General features: G+C 36.1%; 1 protein-coding gene across 1 annotated transcript in view; it reads right to left on the reverse strand.

Annotated features, from left to right (window-relative positions):
- CRPPA (CDP-L-ribitol pyrophosphorylase A) overlaps positions 1–24,708 on the reverse strand; it is a 39,567-nt gene that overhangs the window by 9,293 nt on the left and 5,566 nt on the right. Inside the window, exons 2-5 of the mRNA XM_032237600.1 lie at positions 17,979–18,258; positions 6,222–6,371; positions 2,900–3,004; positions 813–858 (exon numbers count right to left, since the gene is read on the reverse strand). Coding sequence (XP_032093491.1) covers positions 813–858; positions 2,900–3,004; positions 6,222–6,371; positions 17,979–18,258 — 581 coding nt within the window. The remainder of the gene's footprint in view (positions 1–812; positions 859–2,899; positions 3,005–6,221; positions 6,372–17,978; positions 18,259–24,708) is intronic.

The raw sequence follows: 24,708 nt of genomic DNA on the forward strand, positions 1-24,708 counted from the left end.
ATGTAGAATTAACTTGAAACTGTAGAATATTTGATGAAAATGTCTGGTTGATTCAATTTTAAAATTATTTAAAAATATTTACATTTTTAATATTTAATTATTATTTTAGAAATATCTTAGATGGTCAGAAATCTGAAGCCTGCATAATTGTTTCATTTAATTTTTTTCATAATAATTTCTCATAAATAACTCAGTGCTTTTTTCATAATTTCTAGTTGCTCTTATATGGGAATAACTTAATCTACCAGCAATGAAATTTTTATTTGTTTATGCAAATTTCTGAAATTAACATCAAACTTAATATTAACTGGTGATTGCCAATCTATTAAATAGTTACATTCACAGAGAAATATGACTAATACTAAAGAAATGAAAAGAAAAACCTACAATTCTGTTTTGTTCAAAAACTCAAAAGAGAACCACTCCATATGACATCAATATATTTGCTATTGGGATCTAAATAATTATAATAGCGTTTCTGCTCTTCACAAATGCAGCATATATACCTATATCTATACATCATATCATTCATCAGCTATTCACACCCACTGACCATTTCCCACTAATGTTACATGTTAAACAAAATTTATATTCTACAACCCTCATTGATTACTATATTTTTAGACTTACCAAATATAATTATAGAAATTTTTTATTCTAACTGATGTTCTTTTTATATACAGGAATTTCCCCCCTTATTTGTAAAGCACTCTCAGGTAGAAGGAACTGCAATGTTACCAAAAAGAATTGATGACTGTGTCCAATGCCTAGAAGGAAATATGTAAATTGCAGAAACAAGGAAAAACACATACCTTTGATTAAACAATCAGCTGCAAAAAGATCCCACTTGTAAGTTACCTAAAGGATAAATAATATTTTCTAGAGCAATCAATATATTAATAAATAATTGCAAGCAGAACAGTGTCCAAAAGCAACTGTTTACAATATATGTAAACACCTCCAAAAATTTCTTAATCTTATTTTTCTAAAAGATTAAGATTTTGTAGCATTTAAAATCTATTGAACATTAATTTTGACTCCTTGCAAAGAACTTGTATTTCATTTAACAATAGTATTTATTATAATTTACAATTAATAGAGTAATTATAATTCATTCAGTAACAGAGATATATCTGAAAATTATAATCTTAATGCATAATATCATCAAATCAAATATCTTTATTACATTCTTTGATCAGTTTATGCAGTAAAAAAGGAATATAATTTAACAAAACAATTCATTATCAGCAGGTCAAAACAATAAAGACAATAAAACAAGGTATATAATTGTTCAACTGCATCAGTTGGCAAAAAAAGTATCTGGAACCTAGTATGTGACTTAACAACTCTTAAAAAGTAACCAATTTATATTTAATTAGTATGATTTATAATTTAGTGGTAATGGGGAGATCATACTATATCTTAGGACATCACAGAAAGGACATCATAAAAGAGACATAATTAAAAAAGAGTGATAAGTCAAGGGGCATAATAAAAACAGAATTAAAAAGGCAAGCTTAAAGGTGGAAGGAATGCCCTATTATAGATTCGATGCCAATGAGATTTAGTTGCTATCTGACCTCAGCAGAGGCAGCAGGCCAGTACTGTTAACGATTACTCTGAGTCCTCAGATTAGAACTGAGGAGCAGACCTAAGTCTTAATATTTGACATATTAAATTCAACTTCAAGACTGCATATTGGGTGCATTCTGGGCTACTGAACAAAATTCTAGGAATTTAACTGAATCTTCATAAGACCATAAGTTTATATATAACCCCAGTTCAATTGCTTTTGGGATGTAATTTATCTATGGAATTTAGTTATTGCTTGTGTGTTCTATTGGGGAGTTGAAGTGGCATAATTTGCCTGTGCTGGTAATATCATCTACAAGTGTTAAGGTTTTTTAACAGTTCAACTTTTTTTTCTTTAATAGAAAAGCAAATAAAATAAATTCAATATAAATTTACAAAATAGGACAATCAATATATAGTAGTACTCTCCATGGACTGGTGGCTTCAAAAGTTTGTGTAATTCTTTCAACATAATTTTCAACCTAAATACTTTGACAAGAATGAAAAAATACAACTGCCATTCTTGCTTTTTCCTTGTGCCAATCAAACCTGAGATGGACAATGCATGTTAGGAGCAAGATCAGCACTTGATTATTTAACTACTTTTGCCATCAAATGTTGATGCTGTTGCCAAGGCTACATATGTTGTTGGACTATCCCAATCATCAGCAGAGGAAAAAAAGTCTGTAATTCTCGCAGTTACAGTAGCAATATTCAATATACAGTAGCAAAGACTAGGAGATTAGCCTCCTTCTCTAATGGAACTCCTAAAGACTGTAGTTCATTTCCATTTTCTTGTCCCAATCAGATAATTAAAAGAAACATGGAAACTAACATGACAGGCCATGCAATTTATAAACTATGAAATATCTTCTGATAATTGCTACAGAAAATTACAATTACTTGTAATGTGTAATTTTATATAAGCTCAAATTTGATATTGCATAGATTAAATTATAAAGAAAACTTCCTTGATGTTACCCGTCAAAACAGAAGGAAAAAGCCATCCCATCCATTATGTGATATTTTGTATTATTCTCTTGCACAGTGTTGTTCTAGTAGCTTTTCTACCTGCCATGTTTGATATTACCAGAATATTTTCCATTCTCCTCTATGCTTTCTCTTTTAAGATGATGGTTTTCTACTGAAATATTTATTAACGTAAGCATTATTTATTAAACAACATAATTAATGTGTTAAATTTAATAAGATGGTCACATGTTTTATTATAGTTAGTGTTATTAGCACCTAGACATTAACACCCTGTAAAAAATTCTGTATTATCAGAAAATGTTTCAATAATAAGCAGCAATAGCAATGTTCTTACCTTCCATAGGTCAGGAGGTCCTTCAATAAGTTTAGCATTTATATTGCTATATTTTAGAGCTAGATGCAAACATTCTGTTCCATAATCCAGATCATAATCACTACACTGTAGAAAACAAAAAGAACAAATTATAGAATATTTTAAAAATAAAATATGTCATTTAAAATATGTAATGGGATCTTCAAAATATATATAGAAATTCAACAAAATAGATAATACTTCTCTATGTTTGGTTAATCTTTTCAAAATGTTGCTACAAACACAGTACATTCACTCTCCTGGAAAAAGGTAAATTCTGTAGTATTTCAAATATTTTTAGAATCACACAGCAGTTTTTATCGCTCTGTATATATACTTAAATGCTCCCTATTATAATGATTACAATTTTAATGCTGAGCTCTCACTTTGGAATTCAACCTCTTTTTGCTCCACAACTGTAACTGTGTTTCAATCAAATATTTATTAATATAATGATGTATCATGGTATCAGGATACAAATGCAACTTAATGACTTGTTGCTTAATGACCATTCAAAGTTACAACACATATAATGCACTTCTGAATATTGCAAAATTCCACACAACTTCCCCTGCATAGTCAGATGAGTGCAATCTGGCTTCTTGGCAACCTGATTGCACTAATCAACATCTGTCAAGTGGTAGCTCAGCATTATAATTGTTATCATTATAATAGAGAACATTTAAGTGTTTACACATACAGAAATGACATCTGCTGTATGAATCTAAACATATTTGAAATGCTAAAAACGATGGGCACATAATTGCATTTGAAATCTTCTCTGCTCTCAATGATGAGAGATCAATGAGGAAATCTGCAAGGAAGATTGCAAGCTGTTGCCACCTGCTGAGAGGATTCCCTCTTGTCTCTGGGAGCTGGCTGAAAGAACTCCTTTCTAACTTGTGCATGCTTGGATTTTGAAGGTCAAAATTTGAGTTGGCAAGAGCTAAAAATCCTTCTTTTCCACCTCAATACCTGCTTGAACCTTGGCAGCCAAAATCCAAATGTACACAGAGCCCAAAATTTCTTTCTGTCTCATAGTCTTTCCTTGGTCTATCTCACAGCCCTTTCGCTGTCAGGACTTGACTGCTAAAAGAGAATCTCTCTTGTTGAAGTATGTGTTTTGTGTGTGCGTGCGCACTAACACAGCCGTAACTTAAATTTGACCAATATTGAAATAGCAATAGCAATAGCAGTAGACTTATATACCGCTTCATAGGGCTTTCAGCCCTCTCTAAGCGGTTTACAGAGAGTCAGCATATTGCCCCCAACAATCTGGGTCCTCATTTTACCCACCTCGGAAGGATGGAAGGCTGAGTCAACCCTGAGCCGGTGAGATTTGAACCGCTGAACTGCTGATCTAGCAGTAGCCTGCAGTGCTGCATTTAACCACTGCGCCACCTCATGAAATGAGTTTTAGCCTTCCATAAAAACTTTTTCATTAACTTATCCATTTAATATAGCTAATAGGAAGTAATCCTGGAATCTCTCTTAAAATATACATATAAATGTAATGTTCTCTTAAAAATAACAACTAATACTTGACTTTTAGTTTTTGCAATTGTATGCACTAAATGAAAGTCTTTCCATAACTGAAGCACTTATAAAGAAAGATATGGATAAATGATCATTTATCCATTGTGTTTCAGTTGTAGCTTGTCTTGAAAGCTGTAAAAGATGATCTCTTGTACTAGACTTTAAAAAATTAAATTATAGGAAAGAGTCTCTGTGAATAATTCCCTCTTGTTCTGTAAGCATCCATTATCATACTTTAAAATCAATTGGCAATGAGAAGCATTCCTGAAGGAATCCTTATGTGCAATTTAATAAAGATTTCCGCTACTCATCATCCAATGATAGGCTACTTACTTTTTAATTATTTCTGCTGAGCTGCCCCCATACTTTAAGTAGTTTTGATTGTAATTTTGTAATTTTTTTATCATGGAATTGATCATGTTGTCTCAGGTCTTAATCCTAGAGAAATAGCAATAATGCTCTTTAACCATTCCATAATTTTAAGATCTCTGTGGATTGTGGATATGCCAGTTACCAAACTTGTACATTTAATATCAATTTGGGTGGAAATGGGTTGGAATTTCATTAATAATTCTAAGTCTGTTATCTTTTCTAATTGAGATAATAATATATCTCAAATTAATACAGTTCTGTTTAGTCCATTAGAGAAGGAGCCATCATTTTTTCTTCTCTCTATGGCATATCAATACATTATATACATTTATTCAATTTTTCTCTAGTTTTTACTCTGAACTCTTGTTTTAAATGAGTGAGGAAGACCTATTTAATTTATGACACATATTGTTAAAATAATATTATATTCACTAAGACAAATTTAAAAAGTTTAGGCACAAATCATTCACCATGAACTATTTATCTGAGCAATTTACACTGTGATGGTAATAATGATTTAATAGCTGACCAGCTGCTGTAAGGCTATAAACTGAAATGAGAATGCAATGAGAATGGATCAGCAGGGTTATCACTTTAAGAGGCTGTCTATATAAGAGAGATCCTGTGAGGGCTTGTCTCTGGGTATGTGCGTGCTTCCGTGCTATATTTGATGATTGATTGCCTGATTGTATCTAGTACGTATATGTATATTCTTTGTAGATAAACCACTGTTTGAAAGACAAACCACTGTTTACTGTATTTTGCTCCTGGGTTGTCTCAAAATAGTTACATTGTGTGCACTCTGACATAAAACCATAGGTTTGAACAAGATAGAAAGCAATCATGAAAATCAGGGCTGCAGAAAGGAGGAATATTGCCTCCCTTTCAGCCAAAAGAGAATTTGTGGGGGGGGGGGGGGGGGGGGGGAAACAGGTCAGAAAGTGGATAGAAAGGGACCTTCCATAAGAATCAATTGGAGACACAACTTTGCCAATGTCATTTCTAGTTCCATTCCCACTGGTTTCATTCATTCTAAATTTCCTATGTGTAGTATTTGGAAGTAGGGTAAGCGACAAAAATGTCATTTTCAGAGAGAACCTTCATCTTCCAGCTACCTCAGTTACAGATGGATAATGACATACACGTGGTAATAGGTAGACATATCCTTGGGAAATAGTAGTCTGATCCTGTAGCAGGATAAGGAAGCTGCCTATCCTGAGATCTACCTATATTCAAGCACATGCCAAATCCCTAGCCAAGGAAAAGAAACACTACAACTTGTTCTTTAAAAGAATACTTATTTGGAGCTTTCAGGTGAGAAATGGCATTTAGTACTATACAAATAATCCAGATGTTCTTACTGTTACACTGACGGCAAAAAAACCAAAATACTTACCTGAAGATATGCTTGATGGATTTTATCAAATAAGAAAGCCTGAGGCATTTCACTTGCTCTGTACTTGGCACGATCTAGTGAATGGTCTAAACATCCCTCTGTAGTGGAAGCAATAACCGTGGAGACAAGAGGACGGATTGCTCCTGCAGCCTAGGGTACAAAAAATGTCAGTTTTAAAACAAGTCAAATCAAATTAAAGAGTTTAATCTTTACATACATTATTAATCGAATATAGACACAGATGAATTCCATGTGAATAAATGGCACACCAGAATTAATTGCACAAAATATTTATATATCAAGTTCATGCACGATCAACTAATTGCAGTAGACAACAAAATTATTCAATGATACACCGATAATTAATCTAAACTCTTATTTATATTTTTTGTTGTTTCTAAATGGAATATTCATTATCACTACTTGATTAAGCTGATCATCAAATTGACATACTTTATTACCCTAGCTCTTAATATTGATTGAATGCTGTTATGAATGTATGGCAAAGTTTATTTGAATTTGGGTGTCAAAGATTTTCTGAACAATACTGAAAAATATTGATGACTATGCCTTCAAATGGAACAACATTACATGATCAAATATGAATTAGTCATTATCAATAATAATGATCATTGTGAAATAGTTTACTTATATTAAAACCTTTCCTTTGCTAAACATTTCATTTCTGGTTCATTGATAAATAACTATAAAACATTTGTTTGACTATTAAATTTGATTTAATACCTTTGTAAAGGAGTACCGGAACATTAGATTAACTTAATTTAGTCAAATGATATGCTTATAGATATCCTATGCTAAGCATGTATGAAACTTGTGAATTAATTTCTAATATATATTAGATTGATATAAATAATAAATTCCAATTACAGGAAGTGGTTAGCAATAGAACTTTAGTGGTTAGAACTTTGAGAACAAGCTTTTCCCCTATCTAAAATTTAGCTCTATTTTTACAAGCGTAAATAAAATGCAAAAGTACATTAAAACGATGTAACAATTTTCAAATTCATGTCATCAATTGTCCATTTTATCAAATTAAACATTGACACTTCTAAATATTCATATTAATATGGTTTTAAACCATAGGACAAAGATCAAAAGCAAAGGGGAGGGGTGAAATCACCTTGATCTTATCACTGACTTTGTTGGGTAGGTTTAGTTTACCAATATTTAATCAGATTCCCTATTTATCTAATTGTGCCCACTATTGTCCCTCTTATTGTTAGAACACTGCCAACTGGAACTAGAATTTACATAATTGAAAGAACTTTTATTTGACAACATTCATAACAAATTCGTTACAAATTCTACATTCAAGCAGAATTAACTGTGTACTTATTTTTGCAACAAGTAGAAACATGTACATCTGTTCAGACATCCATGCTTTCACCAATTATATATCTAATAATCAACATGCTTTACCCATAACTGTAATTACCACTTCTGCTAGCAGAACTGTGTTAAAGAATTACCTCTTTTACATTTTTAGAAATGCCACCTTCAAAGAAAAAGCAACCATGATTATGTGACTTAAATATTTCAGTTATTTTTCAGAAAGTACATATTTTGTATAATGAATTTTGTATAAATTCACATTGGATTTATACCATTTCTTTGGAATTAAATTGATTCTGTAATTATTTTAATTACCAACAAACTTGTAAATTAATTAGCAGCAATTACAGAACCAACATTTATATGTTACCATATTACTGATCAGTAAACCCATTGTTATTTCTTTGACATCACACACATATTTATTTTGGACCCTTTTTGGATAGTCACTTGCTTAAGTTCTAGTATTACAGTACATATACTTTCAGTAAGCATAATCTCAGACTCTCAATGCAAGAAAATACTGTGAACAATTACGGATATGTGAACATTTTATTGTTAATAATTAGATAAACAATGGTAATTTGAGTGAAGGGGAAAATCTCTCTATGTTTACATACAATACAATACAATAGCAGAGTTTGAAGGGACCTTGGAGGTCTTCTAGTCCAACCCCTGCCTAGACAGGAAATTCTATACCATTTCAGACAAATGGTTATCCAATATCTTCTTGAAGATTTTCAGTGTTGGGGCATTCAATTCTGGAGGCAAGCTGTTCCACTGATTAATTGTTCCGTCAGAAAATTTCTCCTCACTTCTAAGTTGCTTCTCTCCTTGATTACTTCATCTTTAGAGGCTTGGGCTATTTGCTTATATTGTGCCTTAATTATGTCTCCCTCTTTCCACTTTTTATACTTTTGTCTTTCAATTTGTCAGAGAGTTCTTTATGCAGCCATGCTGGTTTCTTTTGGGAGCTGTTATTTTCCTTCTTTGTTGGTATTGTGCAAGACTGGGCCTTTGTAATCTCATTTTTCAAAATTTCCCAAGCTTCTTGAGTTGTTTTCCCCCATCCATGGAATTTTCCCAAGCTCTCTCTAAGTTTATTGAAATTAGCTCTCTTAAAATCCAAGACTCTAGTTTGACTTTGTTCTACTACTTGGGTTTGCATAATGTTGAATTCCAATATTGCATGGTCACTTGCCCCCAGGGCTCCTATGGCTACAACACCTTCTATCATTTCCTCTCTTTCAGTGAGAATTAAATCCAATATGGCTGATCCGCTTGTTCCCGTCTCTACCTTTTGGGAAACAAAGTTGTCTGCTAGGTTCGTTGGGAACCTGTTGGATCTTCCACTTGGTAAAGAGTTTATTTCCCAGTTGATGTCAGTAGTTAAAATCTGCCACTGCAATTGTGGTGTGCTTTCTACATACCTTAGTTAGCTGACTAGCAAAAAGTTCATCTACTCCTCTGCTTGGTTGGGTGGCCTGTAGTATAAACCTATGGCAATGTCATTCCCCCGCCCCCCACAACATTTAATATTGACCCAAATGCATTCAAGATAGTTCTCATCATTGTCGTGCTCTATTTCTGTAGAGATGTAGTTATTTCTTATATATAGTGCAACTCATGTTCTTCTTTTATTGGTCTATTTCTTTTAAATAATTTAAATCCTTCTAGCTGTGTGTTCCATTTATGGGTTTCATCCCACCAAGTTTCTGTAATGGCAACAGTATCGTATCTGCCCTCATTTACTTGAATTTCTAATTCACCCTGTTTATTTCTCATATTCTGTGCATTGGTGTGTAGACATTTGAGTCCATTTTGATTGACCCTGTGTTTACTGTCTACATAACCTTTGTTATGCCTGATTGCCCCTATTTTCTTGCCACTTGTATGATTCATGCATATGGTATGGCACTCACTATTTTTTTTTTCAAGTTTCTTTTAAAAGTTTATTCATTGACAACAAAATTATAAGTAAATATATACACCAGAATACACCCAAATTTTAACATAGACTTGTCAGAAAACAATTCACAAATTAAATTTTTTTTCCTCTGTTTCAAATGTTTATTCATTTTCATTTTCAATTTTGTACATTCACTTATATACTGAATATTGCAATAATAATAATATAATAAAAAAAAACACAACCTAAACACAACATCATAAACCCAACCTGTCGCTTTCATACACCCCTTCTTCTCCCCCTCCAACTTTCCTTTCTCTCTCCAACAATCACCCCTCCTACTTCCCTTTCCCCTCCTATCTTCCTTTCTCGCCTTCCTCACCCTCCTTCCCCTCTCATCCTCCTTACATTCCCTCTTCCTCCCTCCTTACTTCTCCCTCTTCTTTCCTCTACTTCTCACTTTGGTGCATTTCTCTATTCATTAATCTATTCAATTACTAAAAATTGCGCTAAAAAGAAAAGAGAAGGAAAAAAAAAGAAAAAGAAAAAGAAAAAAAAAGAGGAAAAATAAAAAGAAAAGATAAGGAACAACAGTATACAAGTGTATTCTTCTTATTCTATATATTGAGACTATATCTCCACCCACCCACCCACCCCCAATGAACCCCCCTCCCTAATCCCCTCCGACTTCCCAGGTCCCACACCCGGCACAGTTCAGTACCATTCACCTTCTAGAATATCTTATTAACAATAATAATGAAATAAAATAAAAAGAACACTCCGAAAAAGAAAAAAAAAGAAAAAAAGAATAAAAAAAAATAAAAATCTTTTGCATTATGCTCAGCCTCCCATCATTCTTAAAATTTAAACAGTATAGATCATTCCATTTATATTTATCTTCGTCCCTTGCTTCTTTGATATTTACCCCCATCTTCCTGTAGACTCTCCAGATAGCCTTTCTTAACCTTATATTCAAATAATAGTTTATACAAAAATCAATTTACCTTCAAATACAGAGCAGTCTAATCATACTTTCGCTACTCATCTTCCTACCCCTCGTTTCTCATCTCCATTCCTCCCAAGCCCAAATTCCATAAGATTAGGATCTCGCTCTTCACTTTAAAATCCTGAGCTTTTTATATTATACTTCAAGCATGTAAATCCGTAAAATGTGTGCCCAAAATCCATACCACTTCATTCAGTCCCAGGATCCCTTCATCGATGTCCCGCTCCACCTTCCCTTCTGCCCCACTCCTCCCAACTCCATTCATCCCAAACCGCAATTCAAATAAATCTTGGTCCCCGCTTTCCTCACACCAGAAAACAATTCATGCGCAGTTTGGATTAAAATTCAAATAAGTCTTATAAAGATCCCATACAATATCTGTCCAAAATAAGCAATGCTTCTTTCCATTCCTCATCGGTACACAGCTTTACCATTTCGTACCAAACAGGAATCCTAAAATTTTAATCAATCCAAGAGCTTAAAAAGTATTTTAAAGACATCGCTGGATCTTTATTCTTTACTCTTCTGCCCTTCCGGAAAGAGAAGGCAACCCTCTGCCTTATAACCACGTGTCCCGCTGCTTTGAAAATATGGCTAAATCCTCAGTTTCCGCTCTTCTGCCTCTCCGGTAGGGGGAGAACAACTCCCTCCATCTTGTAACCAAGTGAATTGCTGCTTGTCTTTCCTTCACCTTGTCTTTCCGCTTTTCCGAGTGAGTCAAGAAGCCCCGCCTTCAGAGTTTTATAATAAAAGTCCCGAGCTTCCGAAACAGAATTGAGACGAAATCTTTGATTCTCGAGTGTAACTGTGATTCCAACTGGAGCTTCCCATTTATACTGTATTTGACGATTTTTAAGCTCTTGGGTTAAAAAGTATAGTCTCTCCTTGCTTGCAGCATCTGGAGTGGTATTTCTTTAAAGACAAACAAATCTTGCCCATCGATTCGGAGCCTGTTGTTGTAAAACTTATGGATGATCGCATTTCTGGATTCTCTTGTGAAAAAGTATATAATTATGTCTCTTGGAAGCTGTCGCTGTTCTGCTACACACGAATTCTGGCGATAGATTTTTCGAATATTCCAATCAAAATTGAATCCCGGACTTCCCACCGCTTGACTGAAAGCCTCTACAAACGTCTGTTTCAAGTTCTCTCCTTTCTTTTTGGGCAGTCCTCTGACTCTTATTGCAAACGCCTTTCTGTTATAATTTATCATTATAAGTTGTGTTTGAGTATCTCTAATCTCTTGTTGTAATGCTTGGATGTTGGAAGTCAAATTAGAATTAGCCTCCTCCAAAGTTTCCAGTTTAGTCTCCATTTCTTCGATATAATCTGTCAAAGTAGACATAGCTTCAAACATATCCACCTTTATTAGGGCAATCTTAGTCTGTATTTTGTCGCATAAATCCAGCACAAATTCTTTGATTTCTTGTTTAAAATCATTGAGTATTTGAAAAAGAAGCTCCTGTGTTAAGGAATCTCCAGTAGGGGGTGTAGGAGGCGAGGGCAGCGATTTACTAACAAGTTCTTTAAGCACATGCGGGGGGGAGCGTTTTGCCTGCTTAGACCTGGGAGGCATTATAGATAAAAGCTGAGAATAAACAAATAAACAGTGTCTTCACCTGCTCAGTTCTCAATAAGTTATTTGTAGATTTTGCTTGTTAATGAGTAGCAGTCTCCGGGGAGATAAAGCCGGTTAATTACGTCATCAATCACCAACATAGTAAAAACGCCATTTTGCAGCACGATTGAACAAAGAAGTTTCAAAGGAAAACGAAGCTGGTGTTTAGATAGTTATAAAAAAGGAACATCACAGGAGTAAAACCCGCTCGTGTTGGTCTTAAGTTGCTTTAAGCAATTTATCATTGTCCTGAGGGGGGGGATCGCCTGTCTAGGGCTGCAAAAAAAAAAGCAGCTGAGAAGAACTGGCTGGAGATAAGAGCTCAGTTACGCTGGATCTTTTCTCCGTTCGCAGCCCAAAGAAAAAAGAAAAAGGGCTGTGAACTACGAATAAATCCTAGCACCTGAGCTTCTGCCTGCCCCTTTCTGCCAAAAAGGGGTGATATCTATTGATCTTAATTAGATATACAGACCAGAACTCTGAGAGGAGCTCCGTTGAGCTCCTTCGGCGACAGGCTCCGCCCCCAGGAAGTCGGTATGGCACTCACTATTAAATGCTTGGTTTTGCTTGACGGCAGGAGTGATAATGTTACCCGCACAAACATCTATATTACATGCACTGATAACCCTATGAGTTTTAGATTGCTAGGGACAAAAATGTTCTGTATCAATTAAATCTCTGTCCCCGCTGTTCAGTTTAAATGTTTATCCAGAAAATCTGTGAATTTAATGCCAAGTAACTCAGTCCCTTTCTTGGATGGGTGCAAACCATCTCTTTTGCACAGTTTTTCATTGGACCAGCTGCACGCACCATGACTAATAAAACCAAAGCCTTCCCTTTTACACAACTCCTTTAGCCACACATTAAACTCTGCTACACGCTGGCCCTTTGCTTTTTGTTTCTTATATACTAGTAAAACCTCTGAAAAGATAAGCCTACAATCTACACTACTAAGTTTATACCCCAAGCTCTGGAAATTATTCTTCACAGAAAGTACATCTTTTTGGGACACATCATTTGTGCCAAGATGTATAATAGCATCAATGTCACAGTCCTTACTTGCATTCTTGACTATGATTTTATATATATATATATATATATATATATATATATATATATATATATATATATATATATATATATATATATATATATATATATATATATATATATATATATATATATCCCAAACTGCCTTTTTCCTAAAAAGCCCCATATTTCTATAGTTTTTTCTCATAAGGAAATACCTATATTTTTTAAGAACTAAAGGCTAGGGTGAGACAGAAATAAATTAGCAGTAAACATTAAACAGTAATTTGGCTTACATCTAGATCTTGTACTTTAGCTAGACCTAAGTTTTTCTCTGTTTGGGGTCCTTATATTTAAAATCTTAAGCATGCACCCCACCCCCACGTATGCATGGCAGAGACCCAAAAATCATCTGGCTGGTAGGAGGCAGCATGCATACAGGGCAGAACTGAGCTGAGGCGATGGTTCACGTGCCCACAGAGAGGGCTCTGTGTGCCATCTTTGGCACACGTGCCATAGGTTCATCATCACGGATCTAGCCAGTCCCACTGTCAGGAAAACCAAGCAGGATTAATGAAGCAGCTTCAACTATAATTTCAGTACGATCATAATCAGCCCAAATTAGAACTCTGGTTATTATTACATGTGAAAAAGATTTATTTTCCTATAGCTAATACAAAAAAAATTCTTTTTGCTATTATAGACCAACATAAAAAAGCTGCTGAGTTATTGTTAGATACATGTTACTGCAAGTTTCTGTAGCAACAGTAGCTTGCTTTCCAATTACACCTGATTTCCTGGAAATCAGAAAAAAGATGCATAGCTTAAGGCTGTTGATCATTTATGGTCTTGCACTTCTCAGTGAAATGACATGCACTAATTGTGTTGGAAATGCTTCATCCCTGGAGCCTGGTATAGATGAAAGAAAGCTAGGATATCCATGAAAAGCAGGCTTGAGTATATACATTTTATGTATTTGTATCCTAATTTTCATTCCAAAATGAAGCCCTAACAATTTTGAGCAAAAAACAACAACCCCACAATATTTTAAAAGATAAATGTTGATAAACTGCTAAAATGAACATATTTCAATAAATCTGTAAATATAATTTAAGTAGCAGCTAATTCAGTTCATGAACTACTATAAACTCATAAACACAGAGCTCTAGAAACAGTTGTATAGTTGTGTGAGCAGTGGTGGGTTTCAAAAAATTTTGGAACCTCTTCTGTAGGTGTGGCCTGCTTTCCGGGTCCACTGGTGGAACCTCTTCTAATCAGTTCGGTAGATTTGACGAATCGGTTCTACCGAATAGGTGCGAACTGGTAGGAACCCACCTCTGTGTGTGAGTATATACGGTATAGTTTTATAGTTAAGGTATTTTAGTTTTTTCTCAAAGCTTGAATATTATTCTTGTAATAATGTAAAATTCTAACTATTAGACTTCAAGCGTTTTTTGATGGAAATGTGGCTATATTATACTTACTACCATATGAATTGTATTTAGCATATGAGAAACAAACAAATAGACATCAATTAAAGCAAGTAAAGGTATTCCTTGTCTGGCTTTCAGGTGCTTTGGAAAATGTATGGAACCTGACCAGGAGAGATTCAACCTAGAAATAAGGAGGAACTTTCTGACAGTGGGAAAAATCAACCAACCCCTTCGGAAGTTGTGGGCGCTTCATCACTTGAGACTTTTAAGAAGAGATTGGACTGCCATTTATCAGAAATGGTGTATGGTTTCCTGCTTGAGCAGAGGGTTGGACTAGATGACCAACCCCCTGCCAATGACCTGCCAACTCTATTAATCTGTTTTCTGTTAAAAGACTGGCAATGGACCAAGTTTTATCGCTGCATAAACATTATGGTTAAAACTGGAACATTGGTGTAGCATATTTCTTTGAATCTCCCAACAGATATTTTTATAATCAACATTCATATAAAAATATATCTTTATATATTTGTCTTAATCATATACTAGCACTATATCTGAATGTCAAAACACCCCCATTTCACCTTTTTTTGCCATTAATGAAATAATAATCCAAGTTTTAAGGAAAAGGCACTAGCATGATATTAACTTATTCCTGAAGTTATAACAGAATAAGCTGAAGTTTTAGTTATAAGATTTCATGAGAAAATTGGAGTTAAGAAAACTCCTGGTCCCAGGATTGACAAGTTTCTTTTTTTTTTAAAGTGCCGAATTTTTTTTTTCCTTGTGGTACTGTTAAAACTTTTGGCAATACAAAATTGCTAGGCGCTTTGGAATGCTGCCTTCTTCTGTATTCACTACCTTTCACAACTTGTATTGGCAACAAAAAATGGGTTTCTAGAAATGTATGTTTAATTATGAATTGCTTCAAAACATAAATGGAATTTAATTGGTTACAAAGCTATATTCTAACAAACAGGAGATTGTTTCATATAATTAATTTACTAGGGCATAATTTAGTAGTTCTCATAAGCTCCACATTTGAATCCTGCAGGCACATAACAAACTGATTAGTAAATATAATAATGTAATTTATTCTACTGACAAGTGGAATTAAAAAGTGAAATATCCTACTTGATCAATTGCCATTTCAAGAACATTAGGACTTCATACAATTATGCTATTCATATGGTATGCAGAATCTGAATTTACAGTATCATTGTTGCATGAGTGATTTAATGTTAAGTTTCAGCCAAGATTTTTTTTAAAAAACTAGGAAGTCTAAGTACATAATTTAAAAAGGAAATAATTACTCTTCATAAAAATGTTTAACAAAGAAATATTTATGTAGATTTCTCATTCATCTCACTTCATGTTTCAGAATAGGCTTTGTATATTTTTTTCCTAAGTGGCCATCAATAAGGAAGGATTTAGGATGACACTCCAGTTTACTATGCCAAAAAAAGAGAATATTTATATTGCTTTTCTATGGATGCAGGCACTAGCTATGCATAGGCTTTGCAAAGAAGCCTCCGGAGAACGAAAAATGGACCTACGGGCAGCCCGGAAGTTTGGGAACTGACTTTTGGGTTGCCCTTAGGGCTACTTTTTCCCTCCAGAGTCTTTAGGTGGTTTCCCTGAAGCCTCCAGAGGGAGAAAAACAGCCCAACATACAAACTTGAAGTGCGTTCCCGAACTTTTGGGGCACGGTGCCATAGGTTCGCCATCATGGATATATACATAAATATACATACATACACACATACATGCATGCATACAAACGTTTGTGTGTATACATATATGTACAAATATCTTAATCACTGTCCATTTTAATTTTAATACATGGTAGAAAGACGAAACACAAGACGCTTTCAATCTTTTTTCTAGCAGTTATAAATGCATTTATATTTTATCATCACAAGTTAAGTTTATGTCATGGTTTCGTCCTTTTCAGTTCTTTCCTTTCTAATTATCAAACCTATAAATCACAAATTTATTTTTTTTGTTTTCAGAAAACGTTTAAAGTGCAAAAGTTACCTTAATTTAAAAAATTGTGTATTTTCTTCTAAATTCTTTCTGGAGATAAATATACTTTAAAATCCCATTACCATAATCCTGAAATTGATATTTGGTCTCAATTATTTTTTTCCTAGAATCTTAGATAACATGAGGGTATTTCTATCATTTACTCAAATGATAATAATTAAAAATTCTTTTTACCAATAATACTGTAAAATCTATTCTTATTTATAAAATGGCTCTTTAATTTGTCAAAAGGATTATTAGTGTTTCTCTTTTAATTTACACTGATCAGAGTGGATAAAAAGTGATGATTTTTTTTTAAAAAAATCATATTTTTAAATTTAAACCCGATTTTCTTATTTAAATCAGATTTTTTTTTAATCAATTTTATTTTAAGAAAATGTTTTTGGAGTAAAATGTATCTAAAGATAGTTTTCTATTTAAGATACATTAATAATTTAAATCAAATTCACCCCGACTGATCATGTTCTTCTTTTATTCTTCTTACTCTATCAAATGCCTCTCTCATTTGCTCCTTCTTGCTTAGCTACTCACCCACCCCATAAGCCCAGTTTTTGGTGTCTTCCTCAAAACAATGTAACTGAGTAGTGATTCCTCATACAGAAGAAAAAAAGATTTTACTGAATAATTTCGGATAAATGTTTAGAATGTTCTGATATACTATGTGAAAATGCAACAGATTAAGTAAAAATAAATATGGCTAATATTGATTGTAATAACTATTTCAATTATGTCTGTTTATGTTAACTATTTCTGACATCCATAACATATTTTTGATTCTTTGTTTAATAAAATTAAGAAATTCACCAAAGAAAGGCATTTCTTACTTAGCTATCCTATTAATAGATTCAAGTTCAATGTTCAGTATCTCACTGATTTAACCATTTACAGTATAGAAAATTAAACAATCTTTACTTATTAAACTTTTAGATGGACTATGATAAGGCAATAAAACATTTTGCTATATATTTAAGTGTGACTTAAACCCTTAAAATAAATTTTAATATATTTTACTGAAGTTAATTGTATTTTCAGGTGGCTAACATTCAAAGGTTACAAAGCAAGCACAAGAGTTTTAACTTCCAATGGTATTTTTCTCTGTATTCCATTCCACATAATTTACTACACACTGGAATTAAGATCCATTCATTTTTAAAAGCAATGTGCCCAATTTGTACTGGCGACTCTTATCCATTCAAGAAAGCAAATTAAAAGTTCCCATGGGTACATAACATTTGTATCTTGAGTATTTTTTTTAATCTTAGTCAATAATTTTAGTTATGCATATTAATGGAGAATATAAGGTTGATAGACTAAACTGAATATCACTATTAGTACAACATTACAGATCTTTTATAATACTTACCCCGTGCTCTTTGGCAGCCATAACTACTTTAAAAAGAATATCTTCCTCAACAAATGGTCTGACAGCATCATGGATTACTATTATTTCTGGTTTCTGGAGTGGGGCACAGAATGTATTGCCTTTTACAAATACTTTCAATCCATTGAAAATAGATCTGTGACGGGTTAGTCCTCCTTCCACTACCGTTGTCCGTTCATGGCCGTATTTTCTAATAATAGATTTCATTATTTCAATATTCTCTGAAGAGACCACAACAACAACATCAGTAATCCAGTTGATTCTGTAAGACATTGAAGAAAAAGTACAATGTCTAAAACTTCCTGGAACGTAATGTTTAAATTTTATTCTATTCGGAAATAAGTATATAATATAGCTTCCAAATTTTGCCTATACATTTAGTCTATTTTTCACCATAATACATAGAACAAATATTTACTGTATAATTTATAATATATATTCAGTGAGTGTACAATTGCAGCATTAGTAATAAGATTATGACTAGAGTAGAAAAACCTCTTGTAGTTATGACTATGTTTTACTAATTTTGATGGAAATATAATCTCCATTTCCAAATCGTAGTTTACATTTATGACTTCAGATTCATCTTGAAAGTTTTCCATGGGGTTGTTAGTTGAGGAAGTTGCAAGGCAAAGATAACATTTAAATTTAAAGTCTATTTTGATTAAGGTGTTGGATTAGAAATCTAAAAACTCAGGTTTCATTCCAATCTGAGCCTAACTAGTTAACTAGGTGACTTTAGACAATCTAATTCCAATCTACCTCATGCCTAGTTAACCTGAACTGAGCTCCTAAATAAGAATCTGAATATAAATCTAATAAGGAAATATAGAAATATATATATATTGTTGAAGTTTATTAGTGATTATAAAAATGTTCCTGCTGAATTTTATTAGTCAATATAATTATAATTTATGATTATATAATACAATTATTTATAATTTATAGGAAACTTGACTTGATAATTCCACAGCAAATTTTCATAATACAGTATTTTAATATGTTTATCTCCTGTTTATATCTTAGATCTAGGGCACATATTATCATATTAAAAGAGTGCTCCAGATTTATATATTCAAACTCTAATAAAAAAGGATTTTTTAAAATGTGAAGATAAATATTCTACTAGCATAAAATACACATTAAAACTAACATTTTATCATGCAACTATACATATTTTCAGAACACAGCTGAAGCAAACGAAGAACTGTGGTTTTTTTTTAAAAAAAAATTAAAACTTGTTAATTTGAATTTGAAAAGGTGATTCAAAGACAGTATACCCCATTCTTTCACAAATTCTGCGTCTGTAATGTGGTATTTATGTTTTCCTACTAATGCAAGTACTGCACTGCGTAAACTGTGTTGCTCTTGTCAATTCTATTGACATGGTCAGCAGAAAAGCTCAAAGCATCCTGTTTTTGTGCGTGGAACTAAGAATGTTGAAACTGATCTGAGGCTAAAGCTGACAAACATAATATCCAAATTCACAAACTAATACTATCTAAACAGAATACTTTATTTGGCCAAATGTGATTAGACACACAAGGAATTTGACTCCAGAGGTTCTCAATGTATATGCAAAGCAACAGATTAATAATAATCATACTATTGTGCCAATAAGATGGTAGTAGATAAGGTGAGAAGAGAATAATAATATTATAATCATATAATATGAGTAAATATATTGAGACATAATAAAATACAGTAAGGATTAAGTGTTTATAAGAGTGATGGCACAAGGACAAAAAAACCTGTCCCTGTGTCTAGATATTTTGGCATGCAAAGTCCTACAGTAAAGTGACCAGATTTTAAGATTAGTAAAGTGAGACACCATTGACGGATGGACAGGGGTGTTCTTGATTAAAACATTTCCTCCAGCGCTGTGGCTGAGGTGAAGCTGCCAAAGCTCCCACTGGTGCCTCCGCCCGTGGCAGCGGTGCCTCCCTCTCTGCTTGGAGCACCTGAGCTGGGCACTGCGTTACCCCTGCCGCCACCTCCTCCGCCACTGCGATGCTTTTGAGAAGCCACTGGGCCTTTTTTTCCTGCTGCCTCCCCCTCCGCCACCTTCCTACTGGCTCCCACAGCCTCATGGCTCCTCAAAAGCATGGCGGAGGAGGAGGGGGCAGGGGTAATGCAGTGCCCAGCTCAGGTGCTCCAAGCAGAGAGGGAGGCACCGCTGCCACGGGCGGGGGTGCCAGTGGGAGCTTTGGCGGCTTCACCTCAGCCACAGCACTGGGCGGCAAAAGTTTTAATCAAGAACAACCCCCTCATTCCATTCCCAGGCAGAAGAAAGAGACTCTGTGGAGGAGAGCTTGGCCAGTCATTGGAAGGCATTTGAGAAGGAGAAAAGCAGGCAAGGAAACTTCTCAAGAAGTTCCAGAAGCAGCTGCTTCTCCTCTGGAGGAGGGAAGGAGAAGGAAGGAAGGGTAGGGAGGTGGTGAATAAAAGAAAGCAGGAAAGAAGAAAGGGAGGGAGGGCAAGGAAAGGAATGGAAAAGAAAGTAAGGTAGAGAAGGAAAGAAAGCAGGAAAGAAGGAAGGGAGGGAAAGGGGAGGGAAGAGAAGGAAGGAAAAAAGGAAGATAAGGTAGGAAAGGAAAGAAAGACGGAGGGAGGGAGGAGAAAGGGAGAAGAAGGAAGAAAGAAGGAAGGAAAGAAGGAAGGAAAGAAGGAAGGTAAGGTAGATAGAGAAGGAAAGGAGGGAAGGATGAAGGAAGGGAGAAGGAAGAAAAGAAGGAAGGGAAGGTAGATAGGGAAGGAAAGAAGGAGGGAAGCAGGAAGGGGAGGAGGGAGGAGAAGGAAGAAAGGAAGGAGAGAAGGAGGGAAGGAGGAAGGGAGGGAGAAAGGGAGAAGGAAGGAAGAAAGGAAGGAAAGAAGGGAGGGAAGGAAAGAGGGGAGGGAGGTGAAAGGAAGGAAGGGGAAAGAGAGGAAGCGAAGAAAAGGGAGGGAGGAAGAACCCGGCTTTCCTGAGAACGGTCTGCTCTGGGCTGGGGAGGGTGAACCAAGAAGTTTAGACGGACTTTGCTGGCGGTTGCAAAGCAGCCTTCCCCTGATTGCCTTCCCCCAACACCCCCTAACCCTTTCAAAAGCCACCCCCATCGCTGGCCTCTCCGACCCAGATCCCCTCCTGCCTCCCCTCGGCTCACCCGGACCAGGTTGCTGATGGCGGCTTGCACAGCGGCCACCGGGGCAGTGACGTCCAGGATGGCTTTGCCATCTACCTCGCCCTCCTCTTGCATGATGACCAGGTGGGAGATCTACTGGGCCACCGGCTCCAGGATGCCCTCGATGGTGCGGGTGTGGAAGACCGGCATGGCTGCAGGGAGAGCGGCGCCCAAGAGAAGCGGGGAAAAAAACTTGCGACGGCTGAGCCGCTTGACCCGGGACTGAGCACTGGGGGCTTTGGGGAAGCCCTTCAGACTTTGGGGACCGGAGCCGCAGCCGAGCCGGGACTTCCCCCTCAAAAAAAAAAAAAACACCTTGCTTCGCCCAGCTCAGCCCTCCGCTCTGCAGTCCTGACCCCACGCCACTAATCCCCAGTTCTAGCTGCCTGCAAAGGACCTCCCCAGCTTCCGGAGCCTGTGACAGTAGAAATCACTGTGCAGCAGTTGCAAACTGCCGCACAATGTTTTCTTTTCATGTGCGTGGTCGCGTGAAAAATCAGGACTTTTTAAAAATGCCGAGAAACACGGGACAAATTTTTAAAAAATCGGGACTGTCCCGCCAATAGCAGGATGTCTGGTCACCTTACCCTATAGTGGCATCCTGAGGGGAAGCATTGAAACAAATGATCAAATCCAGGATGTGAGGAAACTATAGACATTTTCTCAGTCCTTGAACCCTCTCATTCCATGAACGATTCAGTTCATGCACATTCATTACGTTAGAAAAGTACATTTATTAAAATCTAAATTATATACTTTGATTAAGTGGTCCTCCAAAATATTAAAAAGATTTCAAGCAGTTCATGTGGAAAAACAAAAACATTACACAAACCCTTTGATCTTCATTATTGCAGGATGTAATGGACATAATTGATTTGTTTATCAAAACAATTGGAAATAAAGAAAACCTATAATATAATAAATACATTATTCTAAGCATATTTTAATCACTAATACTTAAAAAAGTATCACAACTTGTTTATTCTCTGAGAAAAAAATATTCTTAAACTTCCTACTTTGTACTAAATTTGCAGAAAATGTGTGATTCATGTTTTCCAGATGTCACTTTTGTTTTTAAAAAGTTGAGCATGCTGTAACACAGCCAACAAAAAAATGAATGAAAAGAAATTGGTCTGAAATTAAAAGATTAATTATTTTAAAACATAATTAGATTTGAGATAATTTTGCATTGAACTTATACCCTGGCAAACATGGAGAGTTAGAAAACTTCTTAGCTTCTACACTTGATCTTAACCAAAAGACTGAGAAGCGATCATACCCATTTATAAAAAAGGTAATAGAAATGACCCAGGCAATTACAGACCCATTAGTCTTCTAAACATTATTAGTAAACTGTATACAAAACACCTAAACTATAAACTTCAGGATTGGCTAATTTCAGGGGAGATAATCAAAGATGAACAAGCTTGTTTTAGAGAAGGAAGATTTACGGTGGATCACATCTGGTACTCCACCATCTAGTACAAAAATACAGGCCTTTGATTCAATATCCAGGAAAACACTCTTGGAGAAATTAAAATGCACTACTATCGATAAATGCCTCCTTTTCCTCATATAAAACTTGTATGACAATTCCACCTTGAAAGCGAGGTGCAATCCTCAAGGGATTCTAACTGGCCTAGTAAGGGTACAAAAAGGGGTATGGCAGGGTTGCATCCTGTCCCTCTCCCTTTTTAACTTCTATATCAGCGATGGCGAACCTTTTTTGGCTCACATGCCATATGTGGGGGGAGTGCACGGGAGTCGTGTGCGGGTGTGCTGCACCCATAATGCAATGTGTGATCCCCCAGTGCACATACGTGCACTACAGGAACTCCCTCCCATTTTTGCATGCTTTCTTTGCCCTCCCCAGGCTCCAGATGCTTTATAGGACCCTGGGGAGGGCGAAAACAGACTCCCCACCCTTCTGAAGGCCCTCGGGAGGCTTCAGGGACCTTCAGGAGGCTTCCCTGAAGCCTCCGGAGCACTCAAAACGACCCTACAAACAAACCAGAAGTCCGTTCCTGAACTTCTGGTTTGCCCATAAGGCTGGGGTTTTTTTTGCACTCCGAGGCTTCAGGGAAGCTCATGAAGCCACAAGGGGGGCCTCCGTGGGGGGCAGGGACTCATGTTGCCCTCCCCAGTCTCCTATAAAGCCTCTGGAGCCTGGGGAGGGCAAAAAATGGCTTTAAAAAAGGGTGAACTCAGCTGGCCAGCACACGCATGCGCGCTGACTAGCTGATGGGGCAGCGCCTTGCATGTCTTGACAAATGGCTCCGTGTGCCACCTGTGGCACGCGTGCCATAGGTTCGCCATCCCGGTTCTATATCAGCCCTCTGATCGATCTTTTACAGAACCCTAATCTGTATCCTCCAAAACTAGCACAACACAAAATACCGATTCTCCTATATGCCGATGATGCCGCTATTATTTCACAAACTCCTGTAGGACTGAAGAGACAAATTAGGGCAACACTTGGCTATTTCAGGCAAAACAAGCTGGTCCTTAACTTTGATAAATCAAAAATTTTAATTTTTGCTAAAAGACGTAGCCAATACTTCTGGAAAATAGAAGGCATAGTTTGGAAAAGGTTAGAATATTTAGATATCTTGGGGTGGTTTTCCACTCACAAGGGACATGGAAGGCACACCTGTATCATACATGGCAAGCAGCCAATAGGTCCTCAAATGCAACTAAGCACTTCTTTTACACAGGCATAGGGCAGTTAGTACCTGCTGCCTTAAAACTTTTCAAGGCCAAAACATTGGAGCAAATTCTATATGGGGACAAACAGGAATCCTTGCAAAAAAAAAAAGATTTGCTAGAAACCATACAAACCAAATTCCTGAAAGCTATTTTAGCTTCACCCAAAGGAACTCCAATGCCCAGTTAAGAATTGAGACAGGCATGCTCAAATTCAGGTAAGAGCCTGGAAGATGATGATCATTTATTGGCTTAAAATACATTTCTTTCAAGAGGGACTGTCCCCAGTAGTGTTGCTTGACAACTTCCCCTTCCCCTGGAAATAGGCAATAGATCACAAGCTGGGCTCTTATGGGTTCTCACCAGTATTCTTAAAGTCCTTAGGCCAGCGATGGTGAACCTTTTTTGGCTTGTGTGCCAAAAGCGGGGGGAGTGCAGGGGAGTCAAGCGTGTGCGTGCCACATGACCCCAGCATGCATGCATGCATGCATGACCAACGCTTCCCTCCATTTTTGGCATGCTTTTTTCACCCTCCCCGGGATCCAGAGGCTTTATAGGAGCCTAGGGAGAGCGAAAACAGCCTCCTCCACCCTCCCGGAGGCCCTCTGGAGGCTTCAGGAGATTCAGGACTTCCGGTTTGTTCGTAGGGCCAGTTTTAGCCCTCCTGAGTCTTCAGGAACCTTCAGGATGCTTCCCTGAAGGCTCTGGAGGGCAAAAAAATGACCTTACGAGTGATTTCCGGTTTGCTCATAGAGTCATTTTTTGCCCTCCAGACCCTTCAGGGACACCTCCTGGAGGCCCCTGAACGCTTCGGAGGGCTAAAACCGGCCCTATGAGCAAACTGGAAG

This window comes from Thamnophis elegans, chromosome Z (genome assembly GCF_009769535.1).
Source record: "Thamnophis elegans isolate rThaEle1 chromosome Z, rThaEle1.pri, whole genome shotgun sequence".
NCBI lineage: Eukaryota > Metazoa > Chordata > Lepidosauria > Squamata > Colubridae > Thamnophis > Thamnophis elegans.